Raw genomic sequence first — 19,386 nt, 5'->3', positions numbered from 1 at the left:
TTTGTTCTCTCTATTCCCTTCTTTCATTTCGTCTTTACTGAAGTAAATAAAAAATATAAAAAAATATTACCAATAATAACAACAACAATTATGACTTATTATATTGTTACAATCATTATTATAAACAATAATAATAATAATAACATTCATTAAACCGATTTAATTAGCAAGTCTATGAGACCAAAAGAATAAACGACTAATTTTATTTTTTTTATACCAAACTTTCTTGCTTAATGGAACAAAAACAAAGACTACAAATCAACAAATATTTTACCATCGAACAATTATCCAAGATTATAACTAAACATCATAAGTGAACAAACAAACTACGAAGAAAGTAATGTTACCTCAGGGTTCAAGTATATAGAGAGCAACATTATGAGATCCATGGCCCATAGTGTCCCTTGCGGAGCTTATTGTAATAAATTTTTTAAATAATATTGTATTATAATATTATTACTATTAGATATGTGTTATTATTATTAATATAATATGTAGCACCCGGAAAGGAGGAGAAAAGAAAAAAAAAAAAAAAAAAAAAAAAAAGAAAAGAAAGAAAGGGCGGCCACGTCAGCAGCCACGCCAGCAGGCCCGGTCAGCAGTCCCGGCCAACCAGGGCCTGCCACGTGGCAAGACCGCGTCACTCCAAAAGGAGCCACGTTGGCGATCCGCGTGGGTGCGATCCGACGACCCAGATCAATCACGCGATCGGACGGCCCAGATTCAATCGCACGGACGGCCCAGATTCAATCAAAAACGAACGGCCCAGATTAAAACAAGATGAACGGCTGTGATCAAAAGGCAAGGGGTTATAAATAGAACCTCCACACCAGACCACAAACCCTAGCCGCCAGCCGCTCGCCGGAGAAGACGAACCAGAGGCCGACCGCCGCCACCCGCCGCCACTCGCCGCCGCACCGGGGAAATTTCCGACCGCCGATCGAGGTAAATTTCATACCCCCGACTCGTTTTTCCCCACTGATTCCTCCTATGGCCAAATCGAAGCCGAAATCCCGGCCAAACGGCCGGAATACACGGCCGAAGCCCAGCGGCACCGCCGCGCCCCCTCTCGGTTTTTGCCTCCGACGAGGCCCTTCCCGGCCTCCGTTCGATGCAATTTTTATATCACCGTGATCACCATTCTTTTCTCTACAGGTTGACCGAAGCCAAATCACCAAAACACGAACCTCGCCGGAGAGCCGCTGCACCCGAGAGCGCCGCCGCCGGTAAGCTCCGTTTTTCTGTGATTTTTTGGCCCCCCGAGGGCCCTAAGGTTGTTTTCTGACAAGGACCAATGCGAGCGTGGCCGAATTCGGCCGAAAACGGCCGAAAACAGCCAACCCGAGGCGACTCGCCGCCGCCAGCGGCGGCGCCGTCGCCGGAGCACGGCGGAGCCGCCGTGCCGGAGTTGCGATTTGGGCCGAAGGAGGCCCTGGGCCTAATTTGGATTTTTTTTTGGAACACGTGCAGGTACTGTTAGTGTGTTTCAGTTTCCCAGGAAAAAAAATTCAGGGAAAATTAGGGACGGCCTGCAGGCGCACTGTGAATCGTATTCGGATCTCGAAAACAAGTAAGGACCCCTCACCCTATTTCCTATCACGGTATTAAAGTTCAAAATGATAAAACGGTATTTCTTGAATTAACGCATGTGTGAAATTGCTTAAGGTTGCTAATGGAGCCCGAGTCTAGTGTGATTAATGATTTACTGTTGTTTGGCATGTTTTACACTGTTTTACAGCTTTAAATGCATTATGGGGTTTGATGTGTTCATTTTATAATTTCGAATGCATATATTACTGTTTTATTAATTATGGGTTGAATGACTGAAGAACTGATACTGTATGTTGTCTGTTTGGCATGAACTACTGTTTGCTTGTTTGTATGTGAATTGATGATGCTTATTGAGGAAAAGGAAAATGAAAGATTGTGTAGACTGATAATTGTATGATGGGGTCAGCCTGACTAGATATCCTGGGAGATGGTGGACGGACCGGGTCCGTAGGGAACCCTACCGGGATTGTGGTCTCACATGCCGGACGGGGTATGGAGATCTTATGGTTTTGGCGCCCATACCGGACGGGGTATGGGGACGGCCCGTTTCACCCTCATACCGGACGGGGTATTGAGGTTTATGGTTTTGGCGCCCATACCGGACGGGGTATGGGGACGGCCCGTTTCACCCTCATACCGGACGGGGTATTGAGGTTCATGGTTTTGGCGCCCATACCGGACGGGGTATGGGGACGGCCCTGGAAACTGATTATGAATGTTAAAGGTTAACGGGTAGCGGAACCCCTATGGACCCCCACGGATACTAGTAGGCTGGTAAATGAGAAAAAAAAGATATGTTGTACAATGATTGAATTACAAGAGGCGTGATAAGTGTTATGTTTTACAGCTTAGATTATTCAATGATTATGATAATGTTATTGTTTTTCTCATATTGTTTTCATAAATTCCACCAAGGTAAGTGGATGGTAAAAGATTTATTATTGATAAAAGGTTTTGTTGTTAATAAACGAGTTTATTGTAAATTATGCTCCATTGGTCTTTTTGTGGTTTTCTACCCACCTTTATCTCCGTGACGGTGAGATATCGTGATGTTCTTACTGGGCTAGTGTAGCTCACTCCTTAATTAACCATTTCAGATCAGGAAGACATGGTTCCCGAGCCCGTTCCGCAGGAGGACGACGAAGGGGATGCCTAGAGACTCTGTAGTCATACGCATAGTTTATTTTCGAGTTTTCTTTCTTAGTTAGTTTAACCTTTTATATTTTAAGTACGTTTGTTTGGTTTTTCATGTAAGGGATGTTAACTTTAAATTTTGATCTCGCTTCCGCATTCGATATATTTAAATACTCATTTCATTTTAATATTTTCCGGGGACGTTACATAATATCTTAAAATAAATTTTCAAATTTTTTGTACAAAGTTAAAAACAAAATAAGGTATACTTCATATCGTATATTTTATTTTAAAAATATAAGATTAATTTTAGTTATTTCTAATGAGATCTTTTCCATCGTTGCACGCACTTTTTTACTTATTCAAAGAACGACAAAATCTTTTATCATTAAAACTTTATGATTTATGCTAAATTTTTGCATCAATAATACTAAAAATAAATTTATTTTCCTTTTTTTTAATTGAGAAATCTCTTGCTAATCTCATTGAACTCTATAAAACCTAAATATTTTTTTGTCTGAAATTGATAAATTATAGTTGAAAAAAACTAAGACTACTCCCTCGTTGTATAACTTATAATATATATGTTTTTATTTGATGCTAGAAAAAACAAAAAAATAAAACATCGATTGGGATCACAAGTGAAATTAAATAATGCAAAATAATAAACTATAGTTAACATCCATGGATACGAGATAACATTTTGAAACATGACAAAGTAACGAGTTGATGTAAAGTACTCGTCATAATCATTATAAATATTACTAGTTTATTTAATATATTAAGATCTCCATATTAGGTATAAATGTAAAAAGAACAAACAAGTAGTAGATACCCGAAGTATTTTTTTCTTCGTGATTGATATCATAAAATAAACTTATGCCAACTATGAAAACATAGAGAAAATAATAAAAATAGGGCATTCTACTTATTAGCCGCCATTATTAATTTGTGTGTGTGCATAATGAATAGTTGTGCACGATATTTATTACGATAATCATGATTAATATAACAGTGCAAAGATCCACTGATATTTAAAAGCGCTGGAAGGATTTGTGTATTTTTAATTTCAATATTCTTAAAATACTAAATTATTTTTTGTTACAAAAAATAACATATTATACGAACACAAAGTTTTTAATAAATTTATTAAAGTAATTATGTAAATAAATATTGTGATGTAATATGCTCTCTTTTATAGTACATATTTTCGAGTTTTTTTAATCTTTTTGAGTTAATATTTTAATTTAAAACTAATAAAATATAAAATTAAAACTAAAAATTATGTGTTATTTTTTATTTTTTCAATTTAATTTGACTTATTTTAATCTAAATTTTGGAATCAAATCGAACAATTCAATTTGATTTTTTGGTTTGGAGAGCGACCAAATAATCTAGTTTCGATTTTTTGGTTGGAAATAGAACCGAACCGTTCAATCTAAAGTTTACTTTGTTAGGTTTAGATAGAAAATTTGCATACTAATAATGGGAAAAAATAAATAAATAAAAACAATGTAAAAATCAGAAAAAATAATGTAAGGCTGAGGAGTCGAACCCATCAGCTCTAGTGCAAAAGACAACTGTGATTGCCAATTACACCACCCGGCAAAAATGTCTTTTTGCATTGCCAACATCTTGGAAATTAAATATTATTGTGTGTTCTTTAACTGTCACGAAGCGAGAAATTTGACGAGGAAATAGAAAAACCGCGGAAAGGAAATTGCAGGACCCATCGAATTGCAGCTGAGAAGAGAGGGGAAATCATCGTCTTCGATTCGTCGTCCCGTATCTTTACCATGGACGCGCACCACGCATCTCTAGGTCGACGAACGGTATAAATGTCATCACCATCTCTATCTTTTTCCTCTCAATGTCTCACTAAAAATATATATCATTTTGATTTCATTATTCTCCGTACAATCTCATCATGGAAAGCCCGTGTTTTTTGTTTCTCTAAATTTTATCCGATTCTTTGGTTATAATTTTTGCAGTTGGAGGAAATCCGCCAAAAGAGAGCGGCTGAGAGATTGGGCAAGGCCGCTTCGGGACCGGATCTGACCAAAGCTTCAATCCCTAATGGTATCGTCTTCTTAATTTAACAATCACTTTTTTTTTTTTCTTTACCAGTTTCGTTATCTTCTTTCAAAAATGATTTTGGAGAAAAAAAGATTACTTATTTGATTATTATTATTTTTTTATTTTTGATTGTTTGTGACTGTTTTGATAATTCTTCTCATTCTTTTTTTCTCGTCAGATGATGAAGGATTTAAAAAATCAGAGAGTGGAAATCGACTGTCTGAGGTGCATTTGTTGTTCTATCTTTTGTTTGCACTTTGTGAACAATTTCATGCATGGTTCCGATGAATGAAGTTCCAAATTGGTTAAACTAGAAGTCAGTTAAACGAAAATATAGAGTCTGATTTTTTCTGCAGTATCTGTTTGTTGTTGAGATAATCATGGAAAGCTAAGGTTTTATAGTTTCCAGCATGCTGATTTGCTTTATGGGAAGGAAGGGAAAAGTAGTGCTACGTTCAGCCTAATATTAGCTTGAAATGCAAATAACACTTGAATTTTTATTTATTTTTCAATATTGGTATAGCATTCCTTCAAAATAGATTAGGTTTAAAGAGAACTTCTTGTTTTGGATGGCAATGCATGTTCTGTTGGTAGTCTAAGATTGTATTCTCATACTGCCTAGTCATCAATGCAGACAGACATTAGTGGTTTAGTAGCTCAGCTGAAAGAACTGCTGAAGAAGAATTCGGAATTAGAGGAGGATAACAAACTATTATCCTCAAAGGTATTTTCATCAAATTATTCTGTTTTGACGGTTTTGCTTGTACAGGTAGCACCTTGGGAAGCTTTCTATTAATATTTGTCATGCTGAAAAATCTGTTATCTTTTGGCTTCAGCTTCAAACAAAGGAAGACGAAAACAAAACACTTCAGACACGCTTAAATGAGCTGGTGAGTTAATGAACTTTAATCTCCCTTAGTGGTTTGACTGAAAATTTAAATAATAACTCGATTCTGGATCTACATTATTTGGAGGAAAAAGGACAGTAATGAAAGTTTTACAGAACCTAGCTTCTTTTTTCCACTTCCTCATCTTTTCCTGCTATATGCTATTTGTTTGACAGTCCTTTTATTGCCTTGATCAGTTAAGTATGCACCTAGAGAAGGCACCATTGGACGAAGAAGCTTTTACATTATTTGTTTATTTCATTTTATGTTCATGTAAAATGGTATACAGGATCCAGAATTTAATAAATAATCTATAGCATTGAGCCGGATAGGTCATATGTTATTATTAACATTGGAAGGTTTATGTTGTAAGTCTTGATGCATTTCTTTAGCTTCCATTAGTTGTATCTGATGAGTAGATGTTCTTGCGTGCGTACAGTATCTATGCTTATCTATGAAGCTTAATCTGATTTCTTTATTTTCTTGGTAAAATTGCACTTGCAGGAACAGACCACTTTACCATCTCTGAGGAAAGCTTTAAAGGAAGTTGCTATGGAGAAAGATGCAGCTGTTGTCTTACGGGTGTGGATAGTTCAGATGATATTATGATTCTTTTATGTTGATTTTGATTCTGTGAATTGTCCTCAAAGTCTGGTACTTTAGTGTAGGAGGACCTTTCAGCACAACTTCGCACTCTCAAGAAACGTATGAAGGAAGCAGAAGAAGAACAATATCGAGTAAGCAAGCTATTCCACTTTTTATGTGCTATCATGGCTTAACTGTTTTTACGTTATTGTATTTGTCTGGTGATAGGCTGAGGAAGATGCAGCAGCCTTGAGAGCAGAACTAAATTCAATACAACAACAAGCAATGAGTGGTCTGCATAGTGGAATTTCTTCTCCAGGAGTTTCGCTAGATCAAATACAAAATTTGGAAAATGAGTTGGCTGGTTTAAAGTCCCAATTACAGGTGAGAATCTGTCAGGATTTATCATTTTCCTAAATGAATTGTTTGTATGAGTGTCTCACAGTGATGCAAAATTTGCAGCAAGAGTCAATATTAAGAAGGCAGGAGCAACAAATTTTAATGGAGGAGCAAGCTCGGGCTTCTGCTCTCATGTCAGAAAAGCAAGAATTGGAACAGAAACTTGCAGCTATGTCCAGGAGGGCCTCTGGTACCAACTCAAAATGTTTAATCTTAACGATAAGCTGTTCTATAAGATATTCTTGGGCTTTCAAATGTTCATTTTGATGATATGTTCATGTGCTAAAAGTTAGTAGCAAATTTTTTTCTTGCCATGTCACAGGACATTGAGCAAAAGATACATAGTTTTCCATTTGGTTCTCGAAGCCAAGATACACATAATCTTTCCTTATCTTGGATTTCACTCGTTGCAGGATGCATAGACGTTTAAAATTCATATTTTGGTTGCTTTGAGCATTCTTTGGAATACTTCTTATTTGGCTTTATCCAGATTCGCATTTCCCCATAAATTGCAGTGCCTGCATGTCTTCTGTTCTATCAGTGATGATGTAGAATTTTAATATAGTGGCATTTGTTTTTTTGTTGTTATTCTCATTTCCAATTATGAATGTAAGAGGAAAAAAACATCACTTGCTTTTTATTGCAATGCAGAAGAAGTCACAGAAAAAATGACTCATAAGGCATATTCAGTGGTAAGTATCTTCTCTAGTCAATATTGTAGTGGTTCAATAACTACCTTTCTTGTCCTGTTAAATGGTTTTCTAATCTCTGTCAATATATCACTCAGGTGCAACTATAAATCAGCTGTTCCCCTAAAAGAAAAAATTGTTAAATTAATCATCTATTTAAACCTGTTTTTGAACTATTGGATTTTAAGCTGTTGATAGACATAATACGATATCCAGTTGGCAGTTAAATAGGAGGGATGAAATAGAAGCATTTTTGCATTAAATCCATACAACGTATTTGTAATATTTCAGTTATTTGCCCCTGCATTTCTTTTATAGCTGTCTCTTGCTTAATCATAATTGCAACTCGTGGGTTTCGTGGGTTTCATGGATTATTTTCTGGAGGTTTTTCCTTAAAGGGAAAAAATCTATTTTTCTGCCCTGCAGGAAGACAAAGAGAAATTTGAGAAACAGTTACATGACATGGCTTTTGCGATTGAGAGATTGGAAAGTAGTAGGCAAAAACTTCTAATTGAGGTACAGTCTTTGGCTTGGTTGATTTTCAATTACGTAGGTTGAAAACCTGCATGTTTTTCGTGCAGATTGAAAGTTGATTTTATCTTAATGGCAGATTGATAGTCAATCATCAGAAATAGAGAGGCTTTTTGAGGAAAATACGAATCTATCTTCTTCTTATCAAGAGGCAATCGGCATAGCCAAGCACTGGGAGAATCAGGCAATCTTCAGTCAATAAACTAGTGAAGAATTTACTAGATCATACTGCCATCCGGGAGTTGATTATGTATTAATAGTAACAGCTATATTTATGCTGTCAACTCTGCAGGTGAAAGACTGTCTTAAACAAAATGAAGAGCTCCGTGAAATCCTAGATAAGTTGAGAACAGAACAGGCTAGTTTACTGTCTACGAACACTCAGAAGATCATGAGAGGCCTGGCGGTAAATGAAACCAATTCACAATCATATGCAACTGAAATCTTGTCTCTCAAGGTTGGTACAACAGAAAAGGGTTCTTGTAGGTGTATGATACACAGGAAAAGTTTGAATTATGAAATTTTCTTATGAAACTAAGCCTCTGAATGTCACATGACCTCCCAAGATTTCATCTGTTTAAATTAACTTATTGCTCCTCCAATTTTGATTTTTACCCCTTCCATGCTTCTTTTGTGCCTTTGCCATGGAGAATCATGTTACATCTGAGAATCACTATTTGTTTTTGTATTAGTAGCCTAATGATCCCAAGATTTGATAGGGCCAACTTGCAAAAGAACAGAGCAGAGCTGAAGAGTTATCTGCCCAAGTTATGCATCTATCTGCTCAGGTCCAACAAACAACACAAGCATATAGTGGTCTTGCTCGCATGTAAGACAGTTTCTTTTCTCTTCTTTTTCTTTATTGTTGTTATTTTCTCTTATGATATTAAAATTATCACTACTTGTAGCTGATTCCATTCAAATTTGCAGCTATAAACCCATTCTACGAAACATTGAAAGCAATCTTATCAAGATGAAGCAAGATGGTATTGTGACCGTGCAGTGAATGTTGGGAGACACTTTCAATTTTGTAATTTGTATAAATACTATGTCAAAACATGTAAGCTTTTCTATACTTGGTATTCATTACAAGCCAATTCTTAAAACTAATGACTTGAGTAGAGAAGAGGGTTAAACTTGGGGTTCAACTTCAACTCTTATACCATAGTTTGAAGATTACATGTTACTCCTGTGTTTGCATATAATGATTTCTCATCTCTGTGAACATTCAGTGAAATCTTCTTCTAATTTTTGTTTTTAGTCGATGTCCCTCATGCTCTAATTTTATGGTGTCAATAGGATCAACTAGATACCGGTATGGCATTGTTAGAATACCATACATGGCCCTCTAATTCAGTAGATAACAATACCTTGGCACCAGATACAAATACAATAAGCCATCTCTTACATAAATTTATTAATCATCACTTACACTAATTTATTAAACATAATTTACATTGATTATTCATAATTGAATAGCTTTTACTTTTACTATCGCATGTTTATGATGCACCTAAACACAGCTAATTTAAATTTGAGTCAATTTAAATTAAAAATAAGTGTTTGTTTTCTTTGGCAAAAATGTGTAATTGTTTGTTTCAGCTTATGTGTAACTAATGACTTTAGTGACTACCTCACTGAGTGGTTTAAGTGAAAAAGATGATTGAACTGAGGACTTGATGAGTTAAAAATTCTCAAAGAGCTGACTGGATTACAAAAGTAAATCAAAGAGCTTAAATGGAGAAAGAAACTAAAATCCTTTTAAGCAATATTGAATGATAAGTATACATGTAAGTATTCCTCAATTTGAAAAGCAAAAATAATAATAACCATAGTAACTGTGTTTCTTCAAACAAAGTTGGATTGCTGTACACCGTCTGCAATGGCTTATGCTTTCATGTCTAATTCAAAAAGAAAAAAAAAAAGGTGAGGGGGAGTGAGGAGGGTAACTACCAATAATCCCCACAAGAACAATCTCCATCCTTGAAATGGTGAAATCTATTCACATCTCTGACCAGAATCTCTTTGTTCGCAAACCTGGAGACGAATTTTGTAAATGAGTGACAGTCTTCACATAGCCTCAAATTCTTGGTGATTCGAACAGCTTCCCCGTAATTGGTATTAATGAGTCCAAAACTAACGGCAAGTTTCTCACTATGACCTAATAGAATTCGTTCCTTCTCTTCTTCATCTAGATCATAGAGAACTACTTTTGTCTGTCGGACGTAACCCTTCTCTTTCATCTCTTTGGACAGTTTGATTAACAAAGCATGAACCTGCTCGATTTGTGGTTTAAACTCGTCGACAGAAACAAAAGAGTACATCTTCCTTTTAACTTCTATCCAACTTCTACCAGGGACTTTTTGCAGTTTTGGAGCTTCAAGTAGCTTCCTCATTCTTTTTACCTCATCCCACATCTGAGCTTCTGCATAAATGTCAGCTAAAAGTACATAATTCCCAGCATTGGTTGGCTCAAGCTCAAACAGCCTGCTACTTGCTCTCTCTGCCAACTCCACAATACAATGAATTCTACATGCTCCTAATAACGAACCCCAAACCTTTGGTCCTGGTTCTATCCGCATATCTTCAATAATCTTAGCTGCTTCATCAAACCTATTGGCTCGTCCAAGAAGATCAACCATACAAGCATAGTGCTCAACACCCGGACGTATCCTATGCTCTTTCCACATTGAATCAAACAACCTCTTCCCTTCATCGACAAGTCCAGCATGACTACAGGCTCCCAAAACACTGACAAACGTTACAGTGCTAGGTGAAACTCCATGATATAGCATATCTTTGAAAATTTGGATTGCTTTCATTCCAAATCCATGAATACCATAGCTTGATATCAAGGAATTCCACGACACTACATCCTTCTTATCCACCTGATTGAAAATTCGTTGCGCCACTTCGAGCTTGCCACATCTAGCATACATTGTCATAAGGGCACTAGTAACTGGCAAAATCGAATCAAGACCTCTTCTAAGCACATATCCATGTATCAGCTTCCCTTGCTCCAATGCGGCAAGTGCTGCACAAGCTTGAAGCACACTAACCATTGTCACTGAATTTGGAAAGGAATCATGAGTCTGAAGCATCATTTCATGAAAAAGCTCCAGAGCTTCATAAGGCTTCCCATTCTTGGCATAACACGCAATCATGGCGCTCCAAGAAACCACATTTTTTACTGGCATTGCACTGAACACACGGCTAGCATAATCCACGCACCCAAACCTCGCATACATATCCACCAAAGTAGTCATAATATGAACCCGTGAGTCACAACCATCTCGCAAAATTCGGGCATGAATCTCTTTCCCCTTCTTCAAAAGCGAAATCAGACACTCCGACGCAACACAAGCCTTAAGCACGTACGTGTAAGTGAACCTATCCGACGGGATTCCTATCTTATTCATCCTCCTATATAAATCCAACACCTCTTCTCCACGACCAGCAAGCGTAAGCGCTCTAAACAGCGCATTCCAAACGTATATAGTTCTGTTACGAGTTTTGTCGAACACCTTCCGGACATTATCAATGGAGTCCAATTCAGAGTACATCGCGATGAGTTTTGTCGCCAGGAAAGGATCTTGGTCGAACCCATTATTGACAAGATGGTCGTGAACGCTTTCGGCATCGGGGAGGGAGTTTTTGTGGCCACAAGACAGGATTAGGAGTTCGTAGGTATGTTGGGTCGGGTTGGGTTCATGAGACAGGACCTTAAGTGCTTGTTTAAGATTACCTTGTTTGCACAGAGATTGAATTAGCCGGTTGTTGTTGGTGTTCGTCGTAGTAGCCGATGGTTTTATGGTGAAAGAACATGCCGGAGGTTTTGGGGGAGTTCGAGGTGTGAAGTGAGTCGTGTATTGAGGTAACTGGACGGATTGAGGGAACTGAAACACCCACATGAAGGAAGAAAACTGTGATTTTAATTCAGGAAGACAATTAAGTTCCGTGCTTCTGAAGTTTTTCGTTGGGGATGAACTGATTCAATCTTTTTGGTCCTTCCACGAGTTTTCTTGCAGAGACTGAGTTTCATGCAGCCTCTAGCTAAAGTTCTCCATTTTAAACTGAAGGCCTCGTTTATCACCTTCTTGTTTTATCATAATTTCACCAAATGGAGATCGATGACTTCTCTAATCACGTGAAAATCACGTGACACAAAAATAACTTGCATGGTTTTTGGTTTTTGTTACTGAATTTTCATGTTTAGAGGGCTTAAATCTATTATTTTGAAAGAATTTATAAATTAGACTCCGTACATAGTAGTAAAGATTATATACATATATATATATATGTATATTTAAATAAGTTTACATTTAAAAGAAGAATAAGACACAGAAATGCACTTCTCAATCAGTGAATGCAACAGGTTTCGAGTTTCCTTTCCTATTTTCAGTGAATTTAATGACAAAATTAACTGTTTTTAAAACCTCAAAATAACAAATTATAACAAACCATTATTTGTTTGAGAAGATTGAACGGATAAAAAACTAAAATTACAATTTAAGAATATTGGGATCTGTTCATTCACTTGTTAAACTTTGATAATGTAATTACTTAGAGGTGGTGAAACATATGCAAAGTTATCTTACTTGACGTGTAGCCCAAAAAGGAAAACATATCTGAAAGTAGATATATACACATTACATAAATGTATAAAATACCCCGGATGCACCATAGTAAAAATCAGGTCAGAACTTGAATATTATTTGACGAGAAATGAGGATATCTAATGCCAGGTGAGCTAGCACTACTATAGCAGCCTTCTAATGATTCCGCCTTCAGCTAGATATCTGTTGAAGGAAGCTAATCCAATCAATTAATTACAGACTCTGTTCAGTGAAAAACCCATTTACAGGGTCAGCCCACTCATAAGTAATAGAATTGGGAAGTATAAAACTATAAACTCAGAACTACGATAAATTTGATTAGTATACCATCAATCAGTATCAAGATCTATATCTCAACAACTGATCTCAAATCGTAATGCTGTAGCTCCATTTGGGGTTCAGGGAAGAAATTTGCTTTTCAAACTATACATACAATATGGAAATGTAACCAGGACCCATCTCACGCCAAGTCATTCTGACAGAAAAAAAATAAGCCTCCAACAGCTTAAGCGGCTGTTGGATCATTTATCACACCCAGGAAATCATCCTTTATAGTACCAATGCAGAACTGCGAAAACAACATTACAACATTAGAATAGTGAATTCTCAAGAACCTGGTTTCCTGATTTATGAAAAAATACGGAAAGAGAGAAAGAGTAGAGATAAAGATAGATTTGCATAAGCTGCAAATGAAAGAATTTTTTAGTTAGTTTCATTTCTTTGTTGGCTACTAATAAAAGGATAAAACAAGCTCACAATCAAATAACAAAAATAGAGCTACCTAAGTAATGACTGATTAACAAAATACAAAGCCAAATAGCTCATAATCAAAACAAGTTTAAATTTTGATCAGGAAATTAAGATGTTCAAATTTTAATCAAGGAAATGGGTCATGTATCTTGTTTTAGAAGGATCCTTGAATTGATTACACCTCTTCGACCACGCATGTCCCTCGTCTTTTATGTCCTCTCACATCACCATTATACTCACATCTCTTCTTACACGGATCCTTGAATTGATTACACCTCTTTGACCATGCATGTCCCTCGTCTTTTATGTCCTCTCACATCACCATTATACTCACATCTCATCTCTTCTTACACCATCCAAACTGATGGTCATGTTCCTTGGGACGCATTCTTTCATAGAAGTTATTGATCATGGAGCTACTAATACGCTTTCTTTAAGTCGGCTTCTTAAAATTGTTATTTTTTTCTCTAAAGCCTTACTGTCGAATTTTGTCCTTGGAATCCTCAGGTTTCTTGTAAATTTTTGTTTGACTTTTGAACCCCCTACTCTGTGATATCAAATGATGTTCTCTGTAATTGTTTCTAGGAAATTGTTGCTTCCTCCAAAGTTAAGGTTTCTCCTTTTTTTGCTTTTGAGAGAGAGAGAGAGAAAAAGAGAAAGTTAAGGTTTTGATTGTGACTGTTAGTATGAACCTTGAGGGCTTATGATTTCTTTTATTTGCGACATCAATAAGAAAAAGAGGAGAGGATGCTCCAATTGTTGGGTCGTGGGTGTTGTGGTTCGAGAGAAATGCTAAGATCTTTAAAGACCATTTCTTCCCTTTTGATTTCTTTGGGATGGATGAATTTTCTTGCATCTTCTTGGAATAAATCCCATGGCCACTACAAGTATATTTTTTTGTCTGTCCACATATAGAGAGAGCTATCATCCATTGAGCTTAATTGTTCTCTTTTGAGTTTGCCTGGTCTTTCTCTTCTTTTGTTTTTGGTTTTATTTCTTTTTTCTAAAGGGACATTTAGTCCTCCCCAGACATTTTCACTTCCTGTCAAATAATATTTTTATTTCTAAAAAACTATGCTACAGTATTTGTTGTAAAGAATAGTTCTCACTAGAATTCAACCAAGGCCAAAGAATGTGGCTGTAGAAAGGAATCTAGCAGTCAAGAGCTGGATAATCATAAAATACATACAATTTCTGTAGCATCTACTCGAGTTCCAATGATCTTCAATCGCACTTCACTGTCCTTTTGAATCTTAACCTACCAGAAGCCCAAGATCAATTTTAAGTACAAAGGAAGAAACTTGGACTCAAGCATGAACTTTATTTGTAGTAACTAGAAAAGACACACACCGATCCATCCGAAGTAGTATAATTTGGCATATCCCCAGATTGAAACTCCATATCATCAGGAATCAACTGAAAATAAAATTTATGCTAATAACATGTCAAAGAACAGAAGATAAAAATGCGAAAAATGGAAGAAACAACATGAATTCTCATGAATCTCCAGACCAGGCATATTGAGGAAGTTTAACCAAGAGAGGGCTTACAATTCACAACTAAAATACAATACTAAAAGCGCAAAAACATTGGCCAAAATAACTAATTTTTCAAGTTTCAGTCAAATTCTGCAGTGTAGAATTTTCTTTCAGGAAGTATGCCCCAGCTGACCAACAGCCACAAAGAAAAGCTCACTCACTCTTATTATCATAGAACAAAAGAAAAAGGAGAAGAAAAGGGGAATCAGTCAATAGATGGATGGATTTGAAAACTGAACAGCTGAAGCTGTAGTTTAGTTTTCTCTTTTCACCTTAATTCCTCAACAGCGGGCAGAGTAGCAGCTTTTACATATTTCTAGTCAGCATTATATTTGATTTTCTTCAAAGTCAATTTCCTTTTTGTTTTACCCCAAACATCACAGAACATGTCTTTCAATAGAAGAGATAGGTAGTATGGAAAATCACATGGTTGAACAGAAAATGCAACTTTATCTCAACAATTATAGTTCCACATGTTACATGAATTTAAGCAGGATATAAATATTTTGACAGTAAAACAAAAATTTAAAAGAACTCATTACCATAAGGGAAACATACTCACATGGTTAGAAACAAAAATTTGAACTGGCCCAGCTTCAGCGAAAAATCCCATCTGTAAGGATTCCCCCATATCATTACAGAAGTCTCCACAGAACATATAGTTTAGCCGGCATATGGTTGTAGGAATACACACCTTGTTAACCATAGTAACAACAGCTTCTAAGATTTCTCCTTTAAATGGTCTGAAAACAACACACTGGTATTTCACAGGAAATGTCACAAATCCCGTCCCATCGCGAATCAAACCCTTTCCAATGTTCTCTATACCAGTTATTGCCACCACAAATCCATGTCGACCGCTGCACACCAAATGAGATCTTCTCCAATCACAATTTCTCCCATAACGTATTATTGTCAAACTAACCTAAACCAGTTTAATAATTGAGAAACGCAAGTTAATTTTCTTATATAGATTGTTAAAAGAAGACTGGATCTTAAGTTATTTTAACTACGAACCATCTTTATTAACAAAAAGAACCCATTATTTTGAAATTCTAAGACCCAAATTTGTAACTTCACGAACCAAATACAGCAAACAAGCTCTGTACTTTACAAATAACTTTTCAGGAACAAAAACGCATTTTCCAAACATTTTCAATATTTCCAGGGAAACAAACAAAAGTGGGAATAAACTGAATCTAACCTGCAGGTTCCCTCCACATCTTTCATGAGCTTGGTCACAAGGTTCTCCCGCAAATTGCGCCCGAAGTGGCGTGGGTGCAGCTGCATATTCCGCTCCAACACTATGTGGAAAAACATCTCTTGGAATTCTCTCTCTCTCACACACAAACACCAAATCCCTTCTTCAACAAAAACCTAATAAGTGAAAGTTATCGAGATTAGTGTTTTCATTATTAGAAGGAAAATAAAATAAAGTAAACAAAAGTCAATTTCTGTTAGAATAAGTATCTTAGGGTTTGTTTTGTTACTTTCGTAGTGCAATAGTACTATAGTACGGTACAACCAGCCTGATAACCAGCTATACCAGTAAAAGACACCCTTCTACTAGCAATCAGTGGTAGTCGCCCTACATCAATTGTAGGTGTAAGCAGCAATAGAAATTATTACTATATTAATGAAGTAATATAAATATCCGAAGTAGAAAGCTAAGCCTAAAATAACACTGAATCATACCCCAAAAAAGAAAGATTTATTAAAAGATATAATTACCCATTGAACATTCCGCTATTTGGCCTTTATTTAAGTCTTCAAAACTTTTACCCATTAATCATGTTAAGATCCCAAAAATGGGATTGTCTCCCCAATTTATTTTGTTTCCAAACAGCACCTTTTTCTGGTTTAAAGAAGACCCAAAAACCCTAAATGTGAATATCACAACAGTAAACATAAAACAATTCCCCGTTTTCCCATTTATTCTATTTCACAAAAACAGGAAGTACCACACTAGTTTTCAGGTTCAAGCAACACTATACAGCCCCAAAAAGTGATGACTAAGCAGTGAATGCAAAAACCTAGAACAGTCCCTATTTATTTTATTCCCACACAGCAAGTATCACATTTGTTGTCTACTTTAAACATAAAACAGCCCCCAAACCAGTAAATGCAGAAAATAAATAAATAAATAAATAAGCTAGCCCCTTTAAGCCTTAAAACCCCCTGTTAAATAACCTGCATAAATGCTCAAAACGGACCCCTGCTTACTTGCTGTTTCCTTTCCAAACAGCAAGTAAACACATTAGCTAGCCCGTTTAAACAATCACCAAACTGCCGCTAAAAAGTGGATACTAAAACAGTGTGAAAAATGTGAATTGAATACATCTAAACAACTTTGAAATGTTTGATACAGATTTGGAATGCCTCAAGAATAACCATATCCATGCCTGAAGTGCCAACAAGAATTATAACAGATTTTAAGAGGCCAAGAAAGCTTGAAATGCATTTGAAAGAGACCAGCATTCATATTTGGAAAGCAATATGGGATTTAAGACATCTTTGTCATCTCATACCCAGATTGGAAGGTCTGAAGAGGAGAACAATTTGTATTCAAAAATGAAGTAAACCCAAAAACACCTAACATTTAGAAATGAATTTGAAGCACCCAAGAGGAAGTACTACCAGACTTGAAGAGGAGAAATTGATAGTCGAATCAATTTAACTGGTTCACAATAGATATAGAAACACAACCAGATTTTAAGAAATAAATTATCTTAAAGGAAATAAGGATCAGATTTGAAGAAAATTAAGAAGCCAAAAAAACGTTGAGATCATTCAACATAATTTGAAAAAGATATAACCTGAAACAAGAAAGAGAGTATCCCTTTGCAAGAAATCTCATGCCCTAGGCAGGATTATGAGACCAAAATGTTGTCCTTAAGGCCACAAACTGAAACACAAGAAGAAGAAGAAGAAAAAAGAAAAAAAATCATCGGCTTCCCGAACCCGTCGGGAAGCCGAAAGGCAGAGCCGTGTAAGCCTCTGCTACCGGCCGAAGGAGGAGTCCAAGTAAGAAAAGGACTCCTCCCATCCTCTCCTATGGACAAAGATCAAAACAATAAGTACAGTAAGTACAGTTTATTCGCCATTCAGAAGCATAATCAACTAGTATGCTACAAAACTAAAATTTCAGAATGAGTTGATTCAGTCAAAGTACGCATCAAAATCAAAGTAAATCATCATACTACTCATTTGGGTTACTTAAGTAATAGTAATAAACATATTGCCGCGAATCTTTCAAAACAAACACTGGCAAAAATATGTCATTTTGGATCAGCAGGGAGAAAGATTGCCGATAAAAACAGGTTTCCACCAAACATTCAAACTCTTACCCAAAACAACAGTAAGCTTTCATGTTTAGGCATATGTCGGATAAAAGATCCCCCGATAAAATTCAATAAAGAGAAGCAGAATACGCAAGTAACTGACAAACAATTAGGCTAATTACCTATAACATTAAATCAATCAAATCCCCACGCCTGAATCATATATAACCCAATAAATCCATTTTAAATCTGATTTAGCAACCAGAAAAAGAAAATTACGAAATGTGAATAAATTTCATTAAACATCACAATCATTCCAGCAAACCAAATAGAAACAAGAACAGGGCAACATAAATACTAAACAGTCGAACTTATAAACCCATAACATATTAACTTTAGAACACAAAGAAACAAAAAATCCCATAGATACATAAAAAAGAACCAACCTTTACACCAGCGACGCGGAAATGGGGAAGATGGAAATTTTTTAGCCTCAGCCACCAAGAGGATAAAAAATGAAGATTGACGAGGAGAAGAGGGAAGCGTTGACTCAAATCGTTGCTGAATCGACTACAATCGTGGCGGCTAGGCAGACAGAGGGCCGACAGAAAGAATTTTTAACGAGGTGTGGACCGGCGGAGTGAGAGGAGGAGGAAGTGAACCTTGAGACCAATATATAGCATAAACCCGGGGTTAGGGTTTCTTTCTCGGCCGTCAGATTGATTTCTTTTTTCTTTAATAAACGGTTATTAGTCAGCCACGTGTATCAAACATAAATATTTATGTTGTTTTTAATTTTTAAACCGGATAAATATATACAAGTAAATGTCCATAGATCTTACAACTTCTTTATATCTGTTTAATATTCTTGAAATAAATAAATAAATTATTTTTTTATGATATTTGAAAAAAAAATGATAAAAAGTTCATAATTATTTATTAAAAAAAATTAAAATTAAATTATAATTTTAGTTAAAATTCAATAATAAAATTGATAATTTATTCAAAACATAAATGTCCAAATAGTAAAACAGTCCTATTATTCAAAAAATTTAAAGTAAGTTATTTTACAAATTGTTTAAGTTTAAACTTTTAATTTTAGTTTAAATTAATTTTTATTAAAATTTATGCATAAAAAGTACGTTTAAATTAAATAAATTTTTAGTGGGATAAAAAGTTAAGTAGTATCCATTATTTATTATTTATAACAATTATTCGTTATTTATATATTATCTCTGTATATAAAAATAATACTTGTAATATTTATGTGTCGTAACATAATATTTAAAATAATTTTAGAAAATACATAAATTATTTATTGATAATAAAAATATCTATTATTTACTATT

General features: G+C 35.7%; 3 protein-coding genes across 4 annotated transcripts; 1 reads left to right on the top strand and 2 right to left on the bottom strand.

The window, feature by feature from the left end:
- The first annotated feature begins 4,358 nt into the window (after window positions 1–4,358).
- LOC110812207 (myosin heavy chain-like protein) lies at window positions 4,359–9,089 on the top strand. The gene is made up of 15 exons (XM_022038916.2): window positions 4,359–4,517; window positions 4,677–4,764; window positions 4,940–4,986; window positions 5,396–5,485; window positions 5,598–5,651; window positions 6,153–6,230; window positions 6,317–6,385; window positions 6,462–6,617; window positions 6,696–6,822; window positions 7,284–7,324; window positions 7,748–7,837; window positions 7,932–8,036; window positions 8,145–8,309; window positions 8,572–8,681; window positions 8,783–9,089. The coding sequence occupies exons 1-15, from the start codon at window positions 4,482–4,484 to the stop codon at window positions 8,856–8,858; spliced, it is 1,332 nt and encodes a 443-aa protein (XP_021894608.1). The 5' UTR covers window positions 4,359–4,481; the 3' UTR covers window positions 8,859–9,089.
- Window positions 9,090–9,590: 501 nt separating this feature from the next.
- Window positions 9,591–12,062, bottom strand: CRR2 (Tetratricopeptide repeat (TPR)-like superfamily protein). Its single transcript, XM_022038922.2, has one exon. The coding sequence runs from the start codon at window positions 11,761–11,763 to the stop codon at window positions 9,802–9,804; it is 1,962 nt and encodes a 653-aa protein (XP_021894614.1). The 5' UTR covers window positions 11,764–12,062; the 3' UTR covers window positions 9,591–9,801.
- Window positions 12,063–12,762: 700 nt separating this feature from the next.
- Window positions 12,763–18,699, bottom strand: NRPB7 (DNA-directed RNA polymerase II). 2 transcript variants are annotated; one of them, XM_022038869.2, is made up of 8 exons: window positions 18,484–18,699; window positions 17,573–17,808; window positions 15,961–16,133; window positions 15,451–15,616; window positions 15,319–15,369; window positions 14,569–14,634; window positions 14,408–14,476; window positions 12,763–13,036 (listed from the first exon to the last, which is right to left on the bottom strand). In XM_022038869.2, exons 3-8 carry the CDS (start codon window positions 16,074–16,076, stop codon window positions 12,974–12,976), a joined length of 531 nt encoding a protein of 176 aa, XP_021894561.1. In that variant the 5' UTR covers window positions 16,077–16,133; window positions 17,573–17,808; window positions 18,484–18,699; the 3' UTR covers window positions 12,763–12,973. The 2 variants fall into 2 exon arrangements, with proteins under 2 accessions (XP_021894561.1, XP_021894560.1); XM_022038868.2 differs by lacking the exon at window positions 17,573–17,808 and having other exon boundaries at window positions 18,484–18,698.
- Window positions 18,700–19,386: the final 687 nt, after the last annotated feature.

The sequence above is a fragment of the Carica papaya genome, chromosome 2 (assembly GCF_054855325.1).
Source record: "Carica papaya isolate Zhongbai chromosome 2, ASM5485532v1, whole genome shotgun sequence".
Taxonomy (NCBI): Eukaryota; Viridiplantae; Streptophyta; class Magnoliopsida; order Brassicales; family Caricaceae; genus Carica; species Carica papaya.
The sequence above is the reverse complement of the archived record's forward strand: the minus strand, read 5'-3'. Positions and strand labels throughout refer to the sequence as shown.